This window comes from Protopterus annectens, chromosome 2.part1 (genome assembly GCF_019279795.1).
Source record: "Protopterus annectens isolate FY-2018-M chromosome 2.part1, PAN1.0, whole genome shotgun sequence".
NCBI classification, from domain to species: domain Eukaryota; kingdom Metazoa; phylum Chordata; order Ceratodontiformes; family Protopteridae; genus Protopterus; species Protopterus annectens.
This window is the reverse complement of record NC_056729.1, coordinates 1983461051-1983487022: the sequence shown is the minus strand read 5'-3', so window position 1 is coordinate 1983487022 and position 25972 is coordinate 1983461051. Positions and strand designations below refer to the sequence as shown.

Below are 25972 nucleotides of genomic sequence, written 5' to 3'. Positions count from 1 at the left end.
CTAGTTTCACACCCAATTCAGATGCATAATAGGTTCATATGTGAATACTAGTCAGTCGGTCTACAGACCATTCCAAGCCTAGCCAAAAAAAACTATTTAGAATTTCCCTCTATCTTCAAGGAGGGCAAGACAGGATAGACCGGGAGATAACTTTAGGCTGCCCATCCAGTTAGCTTGGTTTACCTTGAAGGTAGCAAAGTTGCTACTCTGCTTGACACATAGTAGAAGTTTGATCCAGAGGTGATGGGTACATTGAGGTATGAATCTCTCATGCCAATGTATCTTATGTATCTGCTGATGAAGGTTTACTTCCTTTAACCAAGTATTTGATGCCCTATTAGTTCTGCAAAGGAATAGGATATTAAATAGGGTTGGATGTTTCATAGAACGAAAGGCTAGACATAGATTTTCACGGAAGTCTATAAGAGACTGAGTGCAGAGAAAGGGCTATCAGTCTCTCCTGAAGATTTTTGAGGACACTAATCTTTTTAATTATGAATCTCTGAGATATTTCCAAGCTGTGTGTTATCTTTAGAAAAATGCATGGTAGAAGGTGCATTATATTCAATAATGAGTCTGATAAGAGTAAATGGGAATTGACTTCTTTGGTTCTAGTGTGGATGTTTTTGGAAATTAGCTGGGCCATTTAAAAGGCTTTCCAAACTACTGTGGAGACATGATGGTCAAATGATAAGGAGTTATCAGCAGGAGTTCCCGGATCCCTTACAACAGTGTCTGACTGGAGAGCTCCATCATGTTCCTCTTCATATGATCCAAAGAGGTAAATCTTAAGTCATTCATTCCCACATGCACAATGATCAGGTCATAATTTTGCCCCTGGGGTGAAGGGACTTGAGAAGCCTAATGACACAGTGGATCCTGGTACCTAAGACACAGCTAACCGTCACTCTTTCTTTGCTCAGCCTACTGAATAGAGCAACTGTGTATCCAAAAGTGGAGTCACCTATGACCAGCATGCTGCCAGATGTACAAGCTTGGGCGTGCTGCCTTAAGAGCTTCTGTCTGCTAGCTGTTTTGTACTTTTTTTGAGGCTGTGTCTGCTGCATTATCAGAACTTAGTGTGTGTTTGTTTAGACTGCTGATGCTGAGCAGAGTGCGGAAGGTAGATTTTGGAGTTTCAGCTGCTACCTAGATTCAGGAGTTTTAGGAAGCTAGGGCAGAACTTTTTAGCTTCATCTGCATAAGATAGTTTTATAGTGTGGATGGGGGTAAGACAGTGTTAAGCTCACTGTATGCTCCTGGTTGAGACCCCGCCTCCAGTTTAGTTAAGTATTTACATTTTTCACAGATGGAATCATCTGGGTTGAGTAGCAACTTGTTTTCAGTGAGCATGAGGCAGTTGTTACTTTGCAGTAAAATACATGTACTATAAGGCTGACAATAGGAGGGCATTAAGTCTGCTGTCTCCCCATAATGCTGTGTGATTCAAGTTAAGGAGGACTAGAGGGGGCTGGAGAAATGATAATTTGTTGGACTGGAGAAATGCAAGACCATGCAGCTAAGAGAAAGATTGCAGAAATCTGCTCAGGTCTGCTCACCACAGCTCAACTCCCTGCAGCTCAGTGCAGTCCAACAAAAGGTGTTTTGACAAAACAGAAGTTGGAAAAAGGTACACTTTTTAGTGCAAGGAGAGAGAGAGAGAGAGAGAGGATTTACTTTTGCGTACTACCTACCATGTAAATACAGCTGCACTCAACACAGCTCCACACATTAACCAAGGAAACCAAATAATCAGTGAAATCTGAAGCCCAAGTGCTATAAGGTAACCAGCACCTGCAGTAATTATTCTGACTTTAATTTAGATCAGATCACTGCTTAAATGCAAGATGGGCCACTACACCAATTGCTGAAAATGAAATGCAGAAACAGCAACAGGCAACACAGAAAACAGCTGTAAATGACATCAGTTAGGGGAATGAAAACAGAGCTAGATAAAGTGATACCAAGAGCTTAAATTAATGATGAATTGAAAAGTGGATGGTAATGTCTGTGTGATCTCTGGCTGAATTATTCCCAGTCTAAATTTCTGTGTGATTGACCTTTTAACCCTTTTTATATTAAAACTGAAAGTAAATACTTGTCTTCATAGCAACTGTTGCGTTAAGCACACATTAACTAAAATGAGTTATCTGAGCTGAGCATAACACTTTTTAAATAAAATTTTGTTTGCTAATCACGGGCCAGAGGTCTGGGCCTCAGGCGGCTGCCCAAATCACTCCTCTTATAATCTACCACTGGAGACCAGTATTGATCATAGGGAAGAATGGATAATCTGAGAATCAGAAAACACAAAGGAGGGATCAGAATATACATAAACCCAGATGTTAAGTTTTACTGTTCCAGACCTCTCCTCCAAGGTCTTGGTTGTGGTAAGTATTGTAGTCAGCTGTTCTGTCTCAGAGTATGATTAGTGGGCCAAGTGTGGTAGATAAGCAGGGCTAGATCTAGCACAAGGCATCATAGACAGATGCCAATGGTCTGGTGCTGTCTGGGAGCCCCAAACTCATTGTAAAAAAATTAAATAAAAATATTTATTACCCACTCCGTTTAGCTGCTATGTATGATTATAGTCTCTTTCTCTGTGTGTCGGTATCTGACAAAAGCAAAAGGCCTTGCTTCTTTGAATTTAGCTTCAGAATGTTTCTCTATGAGGTAGCCCAGCAGGGAGGGATAAGGAGATTTATTTATGTTATTTATCCTTTGTTGACTGGGGTTAGTAGCCTCTTTTCAAGGCAGACCAGAGGTGGTATTTATACTGGTAGTGGAGATTTGGTCAGGGCATCAGGAAACTTTCCTTACTCTCTGTGATAGGTGCTGTGGGATCATTTACATCCACCTAAACTGCCACCAACTCAAGCAGATGGGGCTTCATTTGAATGTCTCATCCAAAGGACAGCACACTAGGTAGTGCAGCCATTCCCCTTATGCTGCACTGCAATATCTGCAATCAATTTACCTGGTATGAGAATAGAACCCACAGCCTTCTACACCAAAGGCAAGTTTGCAACCTGTTGCACCACAGACAGTGATTACTAATTCTGTGGGTCTTCCAGCTAGATAGCTGCCAAAGGAGTCTAAACAGATGGGAGGTATTGTCATTTGTGAGATTGGATAGCAAGCTATGTCCCCTTTTTCTGGCAGATCAAATATTGCTATTTTTCAGGAGAGATATTGCAGTTGGCAAGACTGGGAGATTGGTTGGGAGTTTGAGACATTATCATTTGAGAGAGATTAAACTGGATATATTTATAGAGGCAAGTAATACCTCTCAACTGTACAGATTTTCTTGAAGTGTCCAGATTTTGCCTCATATTTTTGGTCCGTTATTCATAAAATGTTGGTTTTCTGGCAAATTATTGACAAGTCATTAAAGATTGAAGTAAAAAATGACAGACATTTGAGTTTCAGACTTCATACCCTTCAAAAATTCATGCTAACACAAAACCTGTTGTTCTATCAACTTCCTAAGTTTGTAAGAGCAGTATTTAAAATTTGTCCCTGTTTTTGGGCCTTTCTGTTCCCATTATTTATGGCTTCATTCAGGTTGAGGGTTATGACATTCAGGCAGGTAAATCTTTCTTTCTGGCAGATAACTCACCAAGGATTATAGTAAGTTAGCAATGACTGTCATTAAAATTTTATAGTTTTTCTTGTTCAGAAATGCATAGAAGCATCTCTGATTTTTACCTCCTTTTTATGCTTTGTTCTTTTTTTATTCTGTTTGTTGACCAGCCAAGTCCCAGGAGCACTGTCAAGTTAAGTGACTTCCTCAGAGGCACACCATTGGCAAATGTAACTAGAAATAATCAAACCCTGGACTCTTAACTACAGGAAGCAGCTCATTATGAGCCTTAATCCACTTCACTAACTGCCAGACCTTCATTTTCTGATTAATTAGTGGGAATTAACAGTTAGTCGGTAATGGAAGTCATTAGAGTTTCAGAGTTTATTAGAAGTGTCTGGCACTTAAGGTTTTGATGAGTCTAGGACCTCTTTTGACTGTGATCTGGCTCTGATGAGAATGGTTTTATTTTTTTTAATAATGTTTTACTTCAGTCTTTTTCCTTTCTAGTCAACCAGACAAATCATAACACTTGTTTAGGAGCAGTGTTTAATAATTAATTTATACCCAGAGGACATGTGACACTTAATAGTGCTTTTTGTTCTATAAACGTGGAGCTTGGAAACTTTCAGTATTTCCTAAAAGCTTGGGGTAGATGGAAAGGTTTGCTTATTGTGAGAAGCAAATGTGCGGGTATGTTGTGAATAATAACCCTGACTAGACAGATTACATGACAGTGTCATATTCTATATTTCTAAGCATGAACTGGAGAAGCACAGTGATTGCACTTCTGCCTTACAGCACTTGACTCAGCAGTTGGGTTCTCAGCTACAATATCTTCCATTCAAAACTTGCATGTGCCCTTACTTTGTATCTGTATAAGTTTTTGCTGTGTACTGCAGTTTTCTTCCTGATATCTCAAAAAAGCTTTATGCATAGATGAACTGACGGTCCTTCAAGATGTGTAAGTGTATGTGTTTGTTGTGTGTCAGTCCTGCTTTATTAGTCTGTATTCTGCAGTTGTCTGGCACCCTATCCAAAACTAGTCCAGGGATATCCTCTGGCTAACCTGAGACACTTAATTGGATTAAATTGGTACTTGACAAATGAAGGAATCTATGCAAAAGTTATCAAATTCATTATATATTTTTAAGTAAAGTTGGGGACTTGCACATTTCCTGTTGGACTGAAGAGATTATTCTCTGCTAATTGAATTATGTAGTGAGCAGGGACTTGTGCTGCGGTAGCGTTGTCGCCTCACAGTAAGACGCTGTCCGGTTCAGTTCTCAGCTAGAGCGTCTTCTGCGTGGAGACATGCGTGAATGGGCGTACCTTTGTTGAAGGTTGTGCGTCAGGCCTGGCAAGCAGGTGCGTAAAAATCAACTGCCAATCATTAGCGGACCGGAGTTCCACTGTGGTGACTCCTAACCGGGAAAAGCCGAAAGACACAAACAAGTGTGCAGGGACTTGTATAGTTGTTTTCACTGGGTTCAAGAACATACTTTTGTTACTGAAGGGGCAGAGTAGAAGGGACAAATGTAACAGTAGTGTGCATTGTTGTTGTTGTGTCTTTCGGCTTTTCCCGGTTAGGGGACGCCACAGTGGAACTCCGGTCCGCTAATGATTGGCAGTAGATTTTTTATGTGCCGAGTTGCCGGCCCTGACACACAACCTTCAACGAAGGTATGCCCATTCACGTACGTCTCCACACAGAAGACGCTCTAGCTGAGAATCGAACAGGACAACGTCTTACTGTGAGGCGACAACGCTACCGCAGCACCACCACCTGTGCATTACCAAGAAGAAATAAAACAGATACGTTTTATTTACTACTTCATATATTCAAGCTATAGTCTTAAAGTGCACCACAGAATAATCTAAAACTGTGTAGTTTAGCATCAAGAGTTTGACATAAAGTTTCCAAAGTTATTGAAAATATGCAACAGATCTAATTTTTGTAGAGTGTACACAAACCTGGTCCATCTCTTCATGTGCTTTCACCTGTAGTTTCTTAATCTCTGCCATTTTAAATACGCTTCCCAGTCTTTTTATGTTTCTCCTTACATATGTATGTACGTGCACAATTAAACTTTTTATCTCACTAAAATGTGCAAGTTTGGGTACTTCTTGTATTCTTACAGTATATCAAAACACCAGTTAATAAATTATGTTAATTTAGCATAGGCTGCATTTTAGGGTAAGAAAAAGGAAACTGGTATTAATTGTCATTAAAGCTGGCTAGTTGACTTTGTTTCAGTGCAGTTTTGAAAATTGTGACACATTAACACAGCAGCATGGGACAGGAAGCAGTTGTAAAATTGATACAAGTCAATAAGTCACTCTGAAGAGGTACAGCAAGAGCACAACAAACCAACCAGCTCAGGAAGTAGAGCAGGTCAGCACATTTTGACAAAATGGCACAGCAGACTAAAGCTGGAAACAGTTTATAAATCATAGCAGGTCAGGGCAGTTCAGAAAAATCTAATAAAGGTTCTGGAAGCCCTTTGGGGGAGGGGATACTTGAATTGCTGTGGACTGAACTGACTAATCTTATTCACCACAGGGGGAACAAGTCCAGACATCACACATTTATTAGCCAACAAAACTGCTGTGTAGACAGACATGCTAAAAAGTTCCCTGTAGATATTAAGCGCTTGTCAGTTTGTTTAGTGGTTGATGCTAAGCTGAAAGTGTGACGTTCATTCCACTGGTGGTTCTGTGAAATGAGAATAAGTCTTGCCAGGGGCAGCTCTGCAGATGAAAGGCATTTTGCAGCATGCTGAGCTTGTGGGGGAAGGCAGCATTTAGCTGAGGCTGCAGTTAAGATTTTTGTATTTTTGAAGTCTGCAACATTAGTAGTCCTAGGGGTAATAAAAAACAGAGAACCAGAAAAGGCAGAATAAAACCAGGCAAATGTGTTATTGTTCATAGGTTTATAAGTATAAAGTAGGTTAACGACCACCAAGGCCTTTATAAGCCTAGCCGTGCAACCCAACGCAATTGTATCCTTCTGTGTCACAGACGTTTATTATGACAGGATATGTGTTAGGAAGTTTCTAGAGGCTATGTGAGGGTTAAGTTACTTTAGGTATAGTTACTGTCTGTCTGTATCAGAGACATGAGGGCTAGATCCAGGGTGAATTTCCCATTTCACTTCCATTGGTCAGGGTTATGCTTGAGTAGAGTCAGTGATGGTCTCTGTTTCACATGGATTGGGGAGACTGTTCCAAAGCATGGGAATCCTCTGAGACACATATCTGTCTTGCCATCATGTCTTTGTCACAAGCATAATTTAAATCATTGGATCTAGTGGCTCTGATGCTGTTCATTTTGCCAATGTGCAAAAGTTCCGTCACAGCTGGATTCGAGCATGCCTTGTATGCCAGGCGTAGATCACCTCTCAATAATCTGTAGGTCACCAAGTATAGAGAAAGAGCTTTAAGGTGATCCATGTACGACAATATGCGTATATCCTGGATTCTTGTGGTAATGAACATTTGTGGGCATTCCAACTGTTGCAAATGTCTGGTCAGTTATATGCTGGAGGAGAATATTATACTCAATGATGGGTCTGATATGGACCAAACAAAATGGCACTATGACTTTCTTGAACCTGGGCGCCATGCCCTTTCTTATAGGATGGATGGCACAGAATGATTTTCTAAATACCTTGGCCACACATTGTTTAAAGCCCAGATTACTGTCTACATATGATCTGATGTCGTCCTTTTCATTCCTTCTCACTAATGGGTGTCAGATCCGATATCTGATCTGACAGCTGCTTTACAAGACTTTAGGATCTGAGTCTCAAGCTCCTCCCTCTACCCACAATTCACCATACCTTTCTCAACTCCCCAGATCTTGTTTGCTGCTCGTTGCGTCCAGATGTGGCACTAATTCCTTGAAGAGGTTGATTTCACATGCAGCAGAAGGCACCTCTCGAGCAACCAGTAGAGGCATAGCCATCAGGAGACATGCCTGGATCCAGCTTTGTGACTCTGTTGACACTTTCAAGGCATCATTCATTAATACACCCTTCGATGGGTCCTCCTTGTTTGGACCCTCTGTGAAAAACACAGTAACCAGCAGCAAGCAAGAAGAAAAGACCTCGTCTGCCCTGGGGATCAAGTTTTCTACTTCTCAGAGGGTCTTCTCCAGGAGCCAATGAGGAGAGAAGAAAACTTGGTTCAGAAAGTCACAAGGCTCTTTTCAGAACCCACGTGGGATACTTACTCCAGAGGTAGAGGTTTCAGTGGTAGGTGCTGCCCCAGAGGCAGAGGGTCTGCAGAATCAGGGCTCCAGGGAACCTTTTCCTGATAGGCCCTTTCAGTGCTCCTGAAGTGATGCCTGACTGTCCATTTCTGGTGGCAGTCTGGAGTCGTCTATCCCTGCATCTGGATGCATGGACAAGTATAGCAAACAATATCTGGGTGCTAAACATAATATCCAGAGGCTATTGCATTCCCTTTTCTCTAACATTTCCAGGTTCAAGGAGGAAACTCCCTGAAGTTCCACCTAGTCAGAGGGAGTACGCGGTATGAGAAGTTCAAAAACTTCTACAAAAAAGAGTCATCCAGGACGTTCTCCGTCTGGGGGAGATTGCAGTTCACACAGACAAGATGTCAATAGTCTGGTACATCAACAAACAAGGAGGACCATTTTCTTACCCATTGTGTAAGCAGGCCATGAGAGTTTGAGAATGGGTGATATCTTCATACCGTTTTCTGATTGCAACACACATTCCGGGGGTTCATAGGTTCATAGGTTAGTACTAAGCTAACTGCCCTTGTGAGCCATTTTAAGCCCAGCCAATTATCCCTTGTGAGACTCGAACCCTGCACCTTGTGTTTGTAAGGCAAACACATTAACCATTAGGCCACCCTCCCAACCCAGTGGGTAAACAACATTCTAACGGATAGATTCAGCAGGTCCATTTTGACCCTTCATGAGTGGTCCCTCAACCAGACAGTAGCCAACAAGTATTTTGCTGTGATCCCCCCATGACCTCCCCCAGAGGGGGAGTCACCAAGGGATGCTGTAGTCCACTGTTGGCCCCCTGGTCTCCTTTATGCTTACCCACCACTGCCATTGATCCCAAAAGTTGTACAGAAAGTCAGCAGATCGAAGAGTTCCTTAATCCTCATTGTCCCTTTCTGCCCAGGTGTGGTTCCCCTTTCTTTCATCTCACCTCAAGTATCTGCCTTGGATTCTGGATCCCATACAGGATCTCATATCTCACATATCAGAAAGTCAGCTTCCCAATCTTCACACCTTCAAGCTGACTGCATGGTTTCTCAATTCCAGTAATTCTAATAAAGTCCAGGCTTGCTCCCTCCGTCAGTGACATTATCTTGGCCTCTCAGAGGGCATCCCCTAAAAAAAACCTACATTAGCAAGTGGAAGAGGTTTTCTGTTTGAGCGTCAGTGGAAGATATTGATCCTTTCTCGGCGTCCATAGCGTCAATTCTCTTTTTTCTTAGCACTCTTTTTCGAGAAGGAGCTAGTCTGTCCACCATCAAACTCCAACTGGCTGCCATGTCCAATTTTCATGCTGGGAAGAGAAACTCTTCTCTTTTTTTTTCCATATTATGTAAAGAGGGAGTTTTTCATCTTAGACCTCCAATAAAAGATCCTTCCCCCTTGGGATCTCATAGTGCTACTGAAAGGCCTTACCCAGAAGCCTTTTCTTGTGACATGAAATTTCTTTCTTGGAAAATGATCTTCTTAGTAGCTATTAACATCAGCTAATAGAATATTGGAGCTTCAGGCTTTGTCAGCCAAACCTCCTTACATAATTTTTCACAAAGATAGAGTATTCTTAAGACCAAATCCTTCTTTTGTGCCTAAGGTGGCCATGAGTCTAACATTAACCAGTCCATTCAGTTACCAGTTTTCTTCCCTAAATTTTCGAACAAAGGTGTGCATCTTTTACATCTCCTAGATGTTCATGGGCTTTCACATTTCTGCCTCCATAGAACAGAGAGTCATAGGAAGTCCAATCAGCTCTTTGTCTCATTCTCAGCAAGCCGGTCAGGACAGGCAGTTTAGAAAATCACTTTAGCTAAATGGATAACAGACTGCATTTCATTTTTTTATTGTAAGAAAGGTGTAGACTTACTCCAGTCTCCCAAGGCTCATTCCACCAGAGCTATGGCTGCTTTATCTGCTTTATTTTCCAGAGCCTCAATTGCTGAAGTATGTGTTGCAGCCACTTGGACTAAGACTCATATATTTGTTTCACATTACAAGTTATATATTGTTTCTAGGAGCAGTGCATCCTTTGGCATGATCATGCTCCGGCACATCCTTCTTAAGGGCTACCCAGGGTTTAAGTAGCTGAGGACTGTGACACATTAGTGAGGAGGAATGAAAAGGACATCATATTTAGAAATTATGTACTTAGCATAACTAAGCATCTGTGTCATCCATTTTCATTCCTTCTCATGTCCCTCCCAACCATCCCCTGGCATGGTGCTTTTGTGAAGTGCTTGAAAGAATTCAGAACCCATGGGTTCCAGGTTTGAGTCTCAGATATTTTCTTTCTCTGTAGTTGCAGTAACCCTTTCAGTTATAGAGCAGCAAATTCGATCTGGTGAATTCAGGAAGGTACAGTGCATTATGGGTAGAGGGGGGAACTCAAGACTCAAATCCTAAAGTCTTGTACAGCGGGCAAGTTGGATCCGATATCTGATCTGAGACCCATTATTGAGGAGGAATGAAAATGGACAACACAGATACCTAGTTATGGTAAGTACATAACTTCTAATTCCTAAATCCCTGACTACTGGGAATCCGGTCGATGGAGTAATCAGCCTGGGTGCCAGTTTTCCCAAAAGGCACTATAATGCATTTCTTGGAATTGAGTTTTAATCCATGACTTTCATGGGAGAAATCTGCGATAGCTCCCTATTTCCATTCACCTGCAAACTTGGTCAGCCAAAGGCCTTTGACAACCTTTACCTCCGAGAAGTAGATGCCAAATAGGATTGGTCCCAGCATGGAGCCCTTAGGTACCTAACTGATGACCAGTCTGTTAATGGAGGTGGTCTCACTAATCCTGACTTCCTGGGTCCTATCTGTGAGCCAACTGGCAATCCAGTGAGTTATATAGGGATTTACGAGCAGTTCATTAAGTTTGTCAACTATACACTTTAGTGGGGTATTGGAAACAATGGTTTATGTACTGTTTTAAGTAATTTTACATGTATATCTGGTATGTATAGGATGAATTACATGTAAGGTTCTGAGAAAATTCAGCTATGCTTGGCCACTATTAACCTGCACTTGCACTATGACTTTAACTTGTATTTCAAGTCAAAGCAAATAACCTACGAGTGAACCAATTGTATTTTTACATTGATTTTAATTTTGACTATAAATTAGTAAGCTGTATTTAATTATGTTGTTCTGAAGAAGTTTCTGGTTAGGAAATGAAAGCGCTAAACTTTTTGTAACCTTTGTTTTACTATGTGGATTAAATTTGGTTCGATTTCGAACAACAAGCGAGTCTGCCTTTATTGGGATCCTGTGCTCAGAGATTTTCACATTTATTGTTTTTTCTTGGTCTCCGTAGTCCATTGGTTTTGTGTATTGTAACAAACGCTTTAGCCATGTCCAGGTAGACAGTATGCACTGTTTTCCCTTCATCCATTGCCTTGATGACAAAGAAGTCTACCAGGTTTGGTAGACATGACCCCTTCCCTTAACAAAGCCAAGCTGGTTTTGCCCAGTGTCTGAAGGTTACCTCTGTCCTTGTTGATTATTTCCATGATAATTTGTTCCATGGCTTTACATATTAAACTAATCAGACTAATGGGTTTGGAGTTTCCAGAGCCAGTGGTTTGTTCAGCCTCAGAAAGTGAGATAACCATTGCAGTCCTCTAATCACATGGTACAAAGCCTGTTTTTAGGTTATAGTCGAAAAGTGACTCCAGTGGTCTCAATACATCATGTTTCAGGCTATTTAGGAGGCATCCCAGGACATTGTCAGAGTCCATTGAAGCCTTGTTTTTGGCCTTAACCTTAGAGGGCTGAGGCAAACAGAAATAAACAGGGGAAAATAGTAGCAAAGAAAACAGAAAGGCACCAGAATGCAACTTTAAGCAGGTATATACAGCTATGAAAAGTTTGGTAGCACAAACCCTGGAGCCAAATTCACATTACTGTCACAACTGCAGTCCCACCACAGACTAAGGCATCAGACTGTGCAAAAATTTGCCAGTAATACTGTTTATGGGAAAAAATGCTACAATAAATGACTAAATGAGGCTCAGATCTGGCAGTAGTTCACAGTTCTGCTACATCTGTGAATGAAGCTACAAGACTGGTACCCACTGGGTTCAAAATACAGAAAGCTACCTTGTCCAAGCAATTCTACTTATGGGACTAGAAGTGCAGTATTTTTAGCTGTGAATATGTTAAAATACCCTTTTTACTTTGTAGATTTTCTTAATACAGTGTTTATTTATATTTCTGTGAGATATATATGTGGAGCCTGTATACATGAATATGTGCATAAAACTTTTGCTCTGTTTTTTTTTGTGTAAATATGATACTTTTCTCTGTGTTATATGTAAGCTTATTTATGCATATGTCAAAATTTCTTCGGTTTTATGTGGAACTTTTTTTTTCTGGGCCTCCTGGTAAGCAAATGTAAAATAAATAAATAAATAAATTAAATAGTTATATATAAGCAATGGTAAAATCTTGCAGTAATACACAATCTTCCTACAACTGCAAATTAAGCAAAGTAAAGTCTCAGAACAAACTAAAAAATGCTAACATAACTTTTGTTTGGCTTAAACAAGGAGAAAAAGCAAAGAAGTAGAACTTGTGTCAGTTTTTTTTTTCTTAATTCAGTTTATAATGTTGATGAGTAACAAGCTATGTAGGAAGTGATATGTTTCTTCAGGTAACTTTATTAATAGCCAACAATAGTAACCAGGCTGTAAATGCACCAAGTTAAGAAAAAAAAAACTGAGCGCAGACCTCTGTATTCACTGCCATTCCGAGATGGTGTGGATTCCAATCAGAAGATAAGCATTGAGTGAATTTAGCTGCATATCCTGCTGATTCATTTTTTGGCCCTTTTTTGTTTAAAATTCCAGGTTTAATTTACATGTGCTTAGATGGTAAGGACAGAGTCTTTCTTAAGGGTGGTTTACTAGTAACCCATTCCCTTTGTGACAGTTGTGTAATAATTGACATGGCTGTGGAGAGTAGCACTTAGACTTGTTACTGTAGTTTTATATGTTCATATGTAGTTACTAGGCAAGTAGTCCAGAGGACCCTCTACAGGCTCCTGTGTGATGTCAGTACCTTCAGCATATACTTCTTTTACATCCGGTTTGTCGTTCACACCCAGGAATACATGTATGTCACAATTCATGTCTTTTGCATGACAGAGGTACAGGCCAGCCCCTTGAGAGGTATTACTGCTAAACTGTCTGCCTTCCATACTGACTACTTGTGTGTATGGAAATCACAGGGGATTGATATCCTGCTTCGAGGAAAGGGTCTTACACATAAAGTCCTCCATGAATTTGCAAGTAGTCACCCTTTCTTCCTTCCAAAAGGGGTTAAACCAGTACCCAGTGAAGGTGCTTGTTTATTTTATTTATCCTTTGTTCATTGATTTAATACCACTAGGCTAGCAGCCTCTTTTCAGGGAAGAGACAAGATAGTATTTATACAGACTAAGGGAACGTTGCACAGAGCACCAGGAAAATTCCAGTACTCTTTTCAATAAGTGCAGTGAGATCATTTACAACTACCTGAGCTTCCATCAAGTCTCTGCTTATAAACAAATGAGAACTGGCTGAAAGCAGAACCTACTTTACTGAAATGCCATAATACCTAAGCTGATATTACAAGTCTTTAAAATTATGAATCTTTAATCTACTTGTGTGTATGGAAATCACAGGGGATTGATATCCCTGCTTCGAGGAAAGGGTCTTACACATAAAGTCCTCCATGAATTTGCAAGTAGTCACCCTTTCTTCCTTCCAAAAGGGGTTAAACCAGTACCCAGTGAAGGTGCTTGTTTATTTTATTTATTCTTTGTTCATTGATTTAATACCACTAGGCTAGCAGCCTCTTTTCAGGGAAGAGACGAGATAGTATTTATACAGACTAAGGGAACGTTGCACAGAGCACCAGGAAAATTCCAATACTCTTTTCGATAAGTGCAGTGAGATCATTTACAACTACCTGAGCTTCCATCAAGTCTCTGCTTATAAACAAATGAGAACTGGCTGAAAGCAGAACCTACTTTACTGAAATGCCATAATACTTAAGCTGATATTACAAGTCTTTAAAATTATGAATCTTTAAGTGATATGAGCATGCCTTGCATGATAGTCATTGACTTAAGTGTACTTATTTAATGCATATGTTTGTAGGAAGTTTAACAGTGCTTTGTACGTTTTATAAAAGTTGACATTGACTGATAGTAAAACACCTGTTCACACTTGTATCTCTGCACTGAACATTATCAGAAGAAGCTATTTATAAGTAACAGAAAACCTTGAAAGATAAAATATAGAACTCTTTTAGCAAGGGAGCAAGCCCCCTAAACCCCAATGTGGAGTTGTCGGTGTTTTAGCGTGTCAGTGTTATCAGGTAGACCCATTATATGATATATGAGGATGTGCTTAAAAATATAGAGGGTTATTTTCAAAGAGTTCAAGTTTTGGCATATTTATGTATAATTTTGGTATGAAATATTGGATTAATATTTTTAGTGTATCTGTTTATTGATTACAGGATGTTGCATCCTGTTTCTGGATTCTAGGTGTTTCTAAACTCTTAAAAAATAAAAAGATTATGAAAAAGGTGTTCAGTCTCTGTGACTCTTGCTGTTTATTCGATTGACATGCCTTCTCATAGAAAATCTGTGACTGCTGACCAAAATGCAATACACAAGTTCTGAACAACTGTTGAATGGCACCAGGAATTTGTATGACCATGATAGTTGCCCCTCATATAGACTTCATCTTCAGGTGGAAAGCTTCTCAATTTTCTATGTCTATTGAAAGATTGTTTCTCAGGACACTGTTTTCTTTGGATATTTGCTTTCATATATCTCAGTCTTTATGTAGTCTGCATTTTGGCTAGAGACGAAGCTATCATCACCGGAAGAGCAATTCCTTAGCCAGAATAGAACTTGTGACAGCCTTGTTTCCTCAAATGCACCTTTCATTTTCTTCAGCCCTGTCTTCAAAATCTGCATTACCTTCTCTTTCAGGGTATTATGCGAAACATGAAATGGAGTACTAGTAACAAGATGAATTCCATTTTTTTTCATAAAATTTGCAAATTCTTCACTACTGAAACAAGTTCTATTTAAAGGCAGTCTTCTTAAAAAAAAATGTATGTTTAAACTGTTTCAGTTTTCAGTGTTTGAATGAGAAATAACAGAATTTGTAACACACTCATCTAACCACTGAATGAACACCTATCACCACTGAAAACATTTTCCAAAGAATGGGCTAACATAATCTGCATGCATTTTAGGCTATGGCTTTATCGGTCATTCCCAGGATGGATATACATGTGCATTCAGTGCTGATTTGCTGTTTGCTTGGCATTCATCACACATCTTCCTTTACTTGTTCTAAGCCAGACCATTGTACATATGATATGGCTAAGTCTGTTGTTCTGTATAGTCTGAGATTAACTTTATACAACATTTTCAGTGTTACAGAGCATCCTTGAGGAAGGTCATTAACTCTAGATCTCAACAATTCATTATTTATTTATTTATTTATTTATTTATTTATATTTGTTGACCGAGAGTGTCCGACTGGACGTAGGTCCATTTTCAGTGGAGGCCCGGGGAGAAAAGCTCCACAGTTAAAATAAACAGACAGTAGTTAGATTGGATTACATAGCGATTAACAATTTACATAGCAATTGCTTACAACATTTTATTTTTTATTTATTTATTTTATTTAACATTTGTTGACCGGGAAAGTCCGACTAGGTTCCACAGATCCTGTTTTCAGCGGAGGCCTGGGGAGAAATGCTCCAGAAGCATGTTTTTAGAATGTGGGAGGAAACCGGAGTACCCGGAGGAAACCCACGCGAATGCAGGGAGAACATGCAAACTCTACACAGAAGGCACCCCAGCCGAGAATCGAACCGGAGATCCTCTTGCTGTGAGGTGACAGCATTAACCGCTGCACCACTGCGCCCACATATTTACAGATGAAGAACATAGTACATCAGTAAACAACTAGAATCTTTATCTGTGAAGTACATAACAGACATTAACAAATGTTACAAGAAGAAGTTCCTGCTGTATAATAAGTACTGGCTTATGAGCATCTGAGCTTGCTATAATCAAGGTAGTTAGTGGAGTGGAAAGAAAGGTAGTGTTTGGATGGGGTGGGTGATATTAGAGTGGGAGTTGCAAGGGCATAGCCAGCATGTTTTTAGGTGCGCTTTTAGTAAAGTTTTGAAGTGGGTGAATGATGGTAAGGAGGTAATTGTGGGTGGGAGGGAGTTCCATAATTTGGCTATGGTGCAAGAGAATAGTGCTTTACCAGCAGAGTTATTGGCTTTAGTGATCTGCAAGTGTATTCAATGTACTCAATTCATACCCATCTCTAACATTTAGTCTTTACTTCTCTACTGTAGTGTGATATAAACTTTGCATTACTTGCTTTAGGCCTGTCATTCAGCGTTTATTCATGCACGTATTACTGAATTTTATCCTTGGTTGTCCAGTGAGTTTATTATTCTCAATGCATTGGTACATTGTGCTTAAAATCTAGCATCACAGCTTGATCACATAATTTTAAGTCTCTAGATAATTTCTGTAATTATGAATTGATTTGTTGCATTGGCATGAGTGTGAGGAACTGATCTGGGTTTGAATTATGTAGTTTTCACTTGTACTGGAACTAGAATATTAGCTGTGAATCATTTTAGTGTACTGATTTCTTCTTCAAACACAGCTTAATATTTCATAAACTTATTTTCATAAAGCTTCACATTTGGCATATACATGCTTTTTTGCCCCTTTAAGTTCTGCTCAACAAGCTTGTGCAAATACCTTGAAGTACTGATGGAATAATATTTCTTTTTATTCTTTACCCATAGCGTTTGCATTAACAATGCTCAACTATTTTCATATATTATCCCATGTATAGTTTCAGTCTAAAATCAGCTGCTTACAAAATGACTTCCTTCCCTTAATTAGCTTCAAATACTCATCACAAAATCAATATTTTTTTCTCTTCTGTCATTATTTGCACCATCTTTATGTTAACTTTTACAGATTCAGATTTTTACATACTGTGCAAAGAAAAATGTTTGCTGCTACCCCCCCACACACACACACACTTTGTTTTCCTCCTGGGCAAGAACATGTTACAAGCATTCAGCGCACAAACTTCATTTTAGCTCTTTGAAAACAAGCTTTCTGATAAGATTATTTTTCTTAGTTTTAGTTGTTTTTGTTCTGTCTACTTGTACAGCATTTTTTTCTTGCTTAACTTTGCATTAAGATGCTGTGCAATGTTTGCAGTTGCACACAACATGCATTGACTTTGCTGCAATCCATACTCTTTGGACTACTCCCTTGAAAGGTTGGGCTTGCAAATCTTTTACTTTTTTATTGCTTCCTTTTCTAGAACAGTGTTTAAAGCATTTTCAGGTGTTGGTTTTCTTTTTTTGTGATGATATTTTTGTATGCACTTTACATTTATTCCACATATAGTGATGTGTCTCAGTTTTTGCTATAATCTCTCTCCATGATTACAAGCTTAGACTGATTTTGTTAACTGAGCCACATAGTCACTGATGTAAGCATTCTGGTAGAAGAGATAGATTTGTATCTCTGAAACATCTCACTAAGTTTAGTATTTTGGCTAACCTGCTGCTGACTTCAAACTCCTCCATTGCCACCTCCATATACTTCCATTCTCTTTAGATCATACACCATTTGGCAGGCTCCTTAGTGTGGACTATACTGGGGTGGATTAAAGGGAAAGACAACTAATTTGTAGTAAGAAAAAATAAAGTGTGAGTGGAGTTTTCGTGTTCATTTGCATCTGAAAACTAAGCTTGAAATGCTTGCTTTTGTTCAGACTTCCAGCTGTAGCTCCAGGCTACCCTGCTTATCTGAGGTGTGATGCTGGTAATCTGTGAATGATAAGGCACACTTAAATGCCATTGTTAGCCATTGTTTTTTAATAGCTCTGTAACTTGAATAAGTGATGGAATAATTGACCTAACCTAATTATACTGCCACTCCTAGACTTCATGATATAACAGATAATGAGACAAACATAGGAAAGTCAAAGATAATTAGAAACAAACAAATAGAATAATTATTAAATTATGCTTTTCGGGCAGCCACGGTGGTGCAGTGGTTAGCATTGCTGCCTCACAGCAAGAGGTTCTCCGGTTCTATTCTCGGCTGGAGTGCCTTCTGTGCAGAGTCTGCATGTCCTCCCTGTGGTCGTGTGGGTTACCTCCGGGTGCTCCGGTTTCCGCCCACATCCCAAAGACATGCAGTAGGTGAATTGGACACTCTAAATTGGCCCTAGGTGTGAATGTGTGCGTGTGTGTGTGCCTTCTGTGGAAGGTTGGGCGCCGGGCTGGCAACTCGACACGGTAAAACTCCACTGCCAATCATGAGCGGACAGATGATCCGCTGTGGCGACCCCTAACCGGGAAAAGCCGAAAGAAGAAGAAAGATTAAATTATGCTTTTCCTGTCTGTGGAATGTTTAGTGTTGGATCACATGGAAGGAAGATGACTTTTTGTAAAGAAAAAAAAATTGACATTTGGGTGGAGCTCTCCTTTAAATAAAAGTTAAAGGGGAAGTGATTTTGAACCTTGCACTTTTGGCACAGAAAGCAGTCGGTTAGATCGTTAACCCTGTATGCTGACTGAGGAGGGGTTGTGTTTGAGTGTATTACACTGTAAGAAGTATGACACCTTTAATGTCTGGCATTATTCACTGACTGCATTGGTCCATGAGTTACAAGATACAGAACACCTATAAGAGGCAACATCAAGAGCATTCTGTAAAACAGAGACAATTGTAAACTACTACACGGACTCACTTAAAACATTAATAGAGCAACAGTTCCAGATTCATAATGCATTTTATGAAGAATAAGAAAAATTAAAATCTGTTGTGCAACATTATTGACTTGACTGTAAGGATCCATGATTTATGAGGGCAGGGATGAAAATAAGAAGACACGTCATGGATGTTCTATTAACTTGAAATTGTAATAGGTATGGTGGTTTTTGTGGGTGTGTTTGAATGTGTGCATGTGTCTGGGAGAGTGAATGGGAGGTGCTTGTGCGAATGAGATTCATGAGTCAGCTAAGGTGATTACCGCAGGAAATTGCTGAATCTGATGTCCTTTTCATTCTTCCTGTACACATGGGTTTGGATCCGATCCTCAGATCTGACTCAGCCGCATACTCTAGACTTTGGATTCAAATCTCAAGTTCCTCCCTGTACCCATAATACCTTAGTCCATGCCCAATACCTCAGATCTCGTTTGGTGCCATCGTGCTCAGATGCAGATACCTCTACAGAGTGAAAATTAGTGATTTATCATGAGTTATTTCCATATTTTTCTCTAAAAGTTTCTTCTAAGTTATTCCATTTTGATCTTTCTATCCTTCCTTTAGCTTTCGCAGGCATTTGGCATTTTGTTGTCTCATATAGTAGTTTCTGTTTTACCATATTTGGTTTTGTTGTTTCCCTATTTCCCTTTAATCAGGTATTTTTGCCATTGTTGGTATTTTCTTAAAAAAAAAAAACTTAGTGTATTCTTTGTCTTCCAGTGTTTTTTTTACTGTACTTCTTGGAACTAGTTATTCTGCATTATACCATGACCCCCCCCCCAAAACATGCACGCTGATTGGCCAGCGTGCCCGTTGTAAATCGAGTTATACTAATGGAAAAAGGTCCGGTCGCCCGGACTTTTTCCCATTAGTATAACTCGGTTTTTTAAAACACTGTCTCGCTATGTTAAATGGGTTTAACATAGCGAGACAGCTTTAAAATAAGCAACGGAGATGTCCGTTGCTTATTTTAAAGCTGTCTCGCTATGTTAAACCCATTTAACATAGCGAGACAGTGTTTAAAGCAACGGAGAAAGCAAGATCTCTGCTGCTTATTTTAGAGTTTCGCTAAGTTAAATGAGTTTAACATAGCGAGACTGTTTTAAAATAAGTAACGGACATCTCCGTTGCTTATTTTAAAACTGTCTCGCTATGTTAAACTCATTTAACATAGCTATAAAAAAAGCAACGGAGATCTTGCTTTCTCCGTTTTTGCCACAGCTCTGATGTACTGCGCAGGCGTGCAGTACATCAGAACTGCCGGATGCCAGACATCTACGGAAGGGCAGCAAACAGGCATTATACTATGCCATTATTTAAGAAAAGTAATAGTTTCTTTTCTTAAATAATGTCATGGTATAATAGCAATACCCCACTTCTGGGTGTGGATAATGCTAAATTTACCCACGGTTGGCTTTGTTTGGTCCTCGGGCTTAGCGCCTGGGACCAAACCACGCCAACCGTGGGTAAATTTAGCATTACCCACACCCAGGCGTGGGTTATTGCTATATTATTTCCTGCATTGTCAGAAAAGCTTACAGGTTTCAAGAAATGAGTGCCGTATTTAATTTAGGTTTGATGCTGTTTATTAAGATTTGCGAAATGGTGTCAGATTTGAAGAAAGTATGACAAAATAGAAAAGAAGGAAGTACTTGTAATGAAATAGAAACGTTTCTGCTGTGTCTAGCTGCTGTCGTTATGGGGTTCCTATTATAACCTCAAATATGTGAAAGTTTGAATGTCACATGGTCGACAGCATATGATCAAACTTTTACAAGTTCGAAGGTTAAAACGAATGGCTCCGTACGGCGCAGAATGGGAAGATTTCCCTTTTCTGCACTGAAGTGTGATCTCTGAGTTGGTATATTTAAGTAGTGGGGTTATGGTGTGTACAGGGGGGCTTGACCCCCTGCTCAGAGCGTTTAGCAAAGTTTTTCTTTTTTATTATATATTCGATGTTTCAGACTTCACTCGTATGGTGTCGATCATATGAGGTTCGAAGTTTGAAACTTCAAGTATAAAATATAGACCCGTCATTATGTAGGTGGTGTTACATGTTCTATGACAGGTTTAGTAGGGCTCATTTGAGTGTAAAGTAGAGAACACTTCATTCAGTGCCGGGGATTCAAGTTTATGCATGTATATATATATATATATATATATATATATATATATATATATATATGTCTGCCTGTCTACCCATCTGTCTGTGTATCTTTCTATCCTTTTTCCTAACATATTTGATAATGTTTGATGATTAAATGCTGTGAAGTTAAGCAGGTGTTAAGGATTAGTCTTCTGAGTTAGAACTGATTAAACTGAGTGCCATTTGAAACAATAAATCTGAAGTAGGGACTTCTTTTGTCAGCAACCTTTGGGTCTTGGATCTGACTTCGGATCCGAGCCGGCAACTTATTTTACAGCTTATGGATCTGAGCTCCTAGCTCCTCCCCTTACCCATAATCCCCTGCCAACCCTGATTGACCTCAGATCTAGTTTGCCGCTCTTAGAAGAGACAGCTGGATTTTAGAGCTCCACTGCACCATGTCCCCAGACTCAAAAACCTCCCTGATGTACCACCCGATCAGAGGGAGGTGGCAGCTGCAGAAATTCAGCAGCTGCTAGAAAAAAGAGCCATCCAGCCCGTCCCCCCAGATCAGCTCAGATTAGGGTTTTACTCCAGGTTCTTTCTGGTGCCAAAAAAGATGGGGGACTTGAGACCGATTCTCGACCTTTCACTCTTGAGCCTGTCAGTAACCAAAGAAAAATTCCGGATGGTCACCCTTCAATCCATTCTCCCCCTCTTGCAGGAGAGCGACTGGATGTGCTCAATAGACCTCAATGATGCGTACTACCACATTTTAATGGACAGACGATCCAGGAGGTTTCTCTGCTTCCGGCTGGGAGCCAGTCACTATCAGTTCAGGGTCCTTCCCTTTGGTCTCACCACAGCCCCCAGGGTGTTTACCAAAGTGTTAGCAGTGAATGCAGGTCTTCCCGTACCTGGACGACTGGCTTCTGTCCGCCCCAACAAGGTATCTACTCTGCACAGCCAGAAATTACTTTCTCCGGCTAACTCCCCAACTAGGTATTACGATCAACATGAACAAATCCTCCCTTGCTCCGACACAAGTGATAGAGTTCATAGGGGCCAAACTAGATACGAGAAGTCTGCGAACGTTCCTCACTTCGGAGCGACTTCAAGGCCATCTTCCAATCAAAAGCCCCACTGGCAGAATTGGTCCTGAGGGCACTAGGCTCCATGGCGGCAGCAATAACTCTTCTTCCATGCGCTCGTCTGAATATGAGGGTGCTACAGTGGACCCTTTTAGTCCAATGGTCCTTTCAGTTTCTTCCCCTCAGTCACCCTATCTCACTCAGCAGGGCTTGCAGGAGGGCCCTCTTATGGTGGCTCCAGTCCCCGGACCTCCATACGGGATGACCCTTCTGCACGCCGCCTCCCCTCGCCATGGTGACCACAGATGCCTCTCGCCTCGGGTGGGGGGGCATTGCTCAGGCAGAACGGTCCAAGGCACGTGGAATGACACAGAGACCTCCTTGCATATCAGTGTTCTGGAGATGAGGGCGGTGCTGTTGGCGTTGCAAGCACTTCAGAACCTTATTCCCGTAGGAACTATTGCGATACAGACGGACAACATGTCAGTTGTCTGGTACATCAACAAACAGGGGGGATCCAGGTCCTACCCTCTCTGTCGAGAGGCCATGAAGGGTGTGGGAATGGGCCATCTCCACCAACTGCTTCCTTATCGCAATGCACATTCCGGGACAGTCCAACATTCTGGCGGACAAGCTCAGCTGCACTATTCTTTCCCCTTACGAGTGGTCTCTCAATTCCCAGGTAGCGAAGCGGATTTTTGCCGAATGGGGGCAACCCTGCTGTGATCTTTTTGCCACTCCCTCAAATACGAAATGCTCCAGCTTCTTCGCTCTGATTCCCCCCCTCGGGAAAACTCCGAGAGATGCTCTAGTGCATGCTTGGCCTCCCGGTCTACTTTATGCCTATCCTCCTCTACCCCTGATGCTGAAACTTATACAGAAAGCCTCTCTGTTGGGGAGCAGAATGATCCTCATTGCCCCATTCTGGCCTCGTCAAACTTGGTTCCCTTACCTGTGGTCTCATCTGGTGAATCCTCCCTGGATTCTGGATCCCATTCTGGATCTAATATCCCATCCCTTAGGTCTATCGACCCCGAATCTGGACAGCCTGAAGCTGACAGCTTGGCTGCTCCAGTTCCACTCTTAGTCAGGACTCCTGGCATCTCTTCACCAGTTAAAGCATCTTGGTGGCAGCACATAAACCTTCCACTAGAAAAGTCTGTCGCAGTAAATGGAAGCGTTTTTCCATCTGGGCGGAACACCATAACGTAGATCTCTTCACGGCTTCGTTACCGTCCGTCTTGGATTTCCTCACCGGACTTTTTCAACGGGGAGCTAGCTGTTCTATGGTCAAGCTTCAATTGGCAGCCATTTCTCATTACCATGTCGGACACGAGACAGGTCCCTAGATGACTGCGAAATTATGTAAAACCTTCCTCAGGGGTACTTTCCTGCTCAGGCCTCCTGTCAAGGAAGCTGTACCCCCTTGGGATCTATCACTAGTCCTTCAAGCCTTGACTGCCCCTCCCTTTGAACCAGCTGCCTTGGCCGAACTTAAATACCTTTCCATGAAAATGGCTTTCCTTGTCACCATCACTTCAGCGAAAAGAGTTTCCGAACTTCAGGCCCTTTGTGCGAAACCTCCCTACTTGATTTTTCATCAGGATAGAGTGTACCTCAGGACCAATCCCTCCTTTCTTCCTAAGGTGGCTTCAGAAACCAATATCAATCAGTCCATTAACCTGCCAGTTTTCTTCCCTAAGTACCAGAATAAAGGAGAATACAAGCTGCATTCCTTAGACATGCACAGACAACTGCGCTTCTACATTCATAGGACTGCTGGTCACAGACAATCCGATCAGTTTTTCATTTCCTTTGCCAAATTCAATTTGGGTAAAGCTATTTCTAAGGTCACCTTATCATGATGGATTTCACAGTGTATTCTTCTGGCCTATGAAACTTCTGGGAGGCCCCCACTTCAGGGAGTACGGGCGCATTCTACTCGCTCCATATCTACTTCTGCTGCCTTTAGATCTAGAGCATCTTTGGATGATATTTGCTCTGCAGCCACTTGGGCCTCATCTCATACCTTTATCAACCACTATAAGCTGGACATTATTTCCAGAGGGAGAGCATCCTTTGGCTCTGCAGTGCTCCGGAACATCCTTCCATGATGGCCGCCCAAGATTCAGGTAGCTGGGGACTCTGTCCCAAAGGTTGCTGACAAATGAAGTCCCTACTTCAGATTAAGAAGTTATGTACTCACCATAACGTTCCATCTGAGTAGGTGACTTCATTTGTCTGCAACCATCCCCCCTTCCTTCCCCCTGGCCTTCAGAAGTTAATTCTTGAATGTCCTTGCTTGGTCCCTTTCGAGATGCTTTTGGTCTGAATTTTGGTATAAGGGCAAACTTGATCTGAGGTCAGTCAGGGTTGGCAGGGGATTATGGGTAAGGGGAGGAGCTAGGAGCTTGGATCCATAAGCTGTAAAATAAGTTGCCGGCTCTGATGTGAAGTCGGATCCAAGACCCAAAGGTTGCAGACAAATGAAGTCACCTACTCAGATGCAATGTTGTGGTGAGTACATAACTTCTTATTTTTCAGTTCATGGGCTACCACAGGCTGTTTACATTTTCTTTGGGAGTCCATCCCTTTAGGGGACTGTAAAGTGTATACAGTACGTTAGTGTTTGGTCTGAAGCTTATCCTGTGTATAATCATTACAAATGTGTTGATTGTTTTTTCCTTCAGGTTATCTCATGTTCTTCAGTTCGAGGACCAGTCCAGGAAAGTTAAAGATGCAGCTATGCAGGATGAAGACACCTTTGAGATTTATGACCCTCGTAACCCTGTGAACAAGAGACGACGAGAAGAAAGCAAGAAAATCATGAAAGAGAAGAAAGAAAAACGATGATTTAATGCTTTATAAAGTCCAAGGATAGGAGCACAAATCAAATAGTGTTTGTTAAAATACATGCCAAGGCAGTGGCATCAATCTGCACTCATCCTCAAGTTGTCTTGGACTATCCAGTGTACTGGGTTAAACTACCACACACTTTTAAACGCATCTACGTATTGTCTGGATTATTTCAACATGTTGATCGATTTGTATTATAACTAAGCATGTTTTACAGCTCTTAAACTAGCAGCTGGCCTGTCTAGGTTTATGCTTATTACATTACCCTTACATTAGAATCATATAAAAGAACCATTCAAGAGTTGCAAGATCCCAGTATGAGTTGTCTAGTGGGAGACATAGATGAAGCATTCACCTGTCACATGAAAAGCTGTTATTGCCTTGTTTTTTATTTCTGATCATTATTTTAGACCATGGTTAACTTGTTCTTAAGAGTTGTTTAGTATTTGTAATATATATATATATATATATATATATATATATATATATATATATATACACACAACCATAATTTGCAGTGGTCAGCCATGTCAAAACTGGGTCTTTTTTCACTGCATTTTTGCATAGGATAATTCTTATTCATTTTAATTAAATGTTCTTACACCAGCATATATTTGCTTAAGGTCAGAGAACAGAACTGTTGTAGGCAAAGGGAATCATTTTCTGTACCTGAAACCATGAAAAACAATGAAATAAAGTGCATTTTATGAGATAAAGCTTTCTTCAAAATGTACTCTTTGCAAGATGTAAATTTATCTCATTAATTGCGGATTTTATTAAATGTTATGTTCATCTGCAAAAAAAAATATTAAAATATTTTTTGTAGCAGAATGGAATTATTGCCTCAGTGGGCTTTTTTAACATTTAAAAGTCTATCTGAAACTTTCCCCTTTATACAGAAGTGATTAGTAGCACTCGTGTTGCTAGATTAAGACAGCATTTAAAAATGCCTTTGCTCCTGACAAAAGACTTTGTTTTAAGAAAACATTTTGACTAATCATTGCAATTGTTAAACAGAGACACTATCAGCATCATGCATCATCCCAGGTTTAGTAATGATTATGCTGAAGACAATTGGTTCACAAGTGTAGAAAATTAATAATTTGTAATTACTGATATAAACTGTATGCACGCATGCAAGCTTGTTTAAAAGGGGGAGAAAGAAAGAAAGAGAGACAGAGAGATTGATTTGAATATCCATGGGTAGAAACTGAATGAATTCCAAAACACAAGATCACCATTTTGAACTCGTATTAAAAT

General features: G+C 40.6%; 1 protein-coding gene across 1 annotated transcript in view; it reads left to right on the top strand.

The window, feature by feature from the left end:
- Positions 1-25160, top strand: part of CWC27 (CWC27 spliceosome associated cyclophilin) — a 1911839-nt gene extending 1886679 nt beyond the window's left edge. Inside the window, exon 14 of the mRNA XM_044063365.1 lies at positions 24547-25160. Coding sequence (XP_043919300.1) covers positions 24547-24709 — 163 coding nt within the window. The 3' untranslated portion in view covers positions 24710-25160. The remainder of the gene's footprint in view (positions 1-24546) is intronic.
- The last annotated feature ends 812 nt before the right edge of the window (positions 25161-25972 follow it).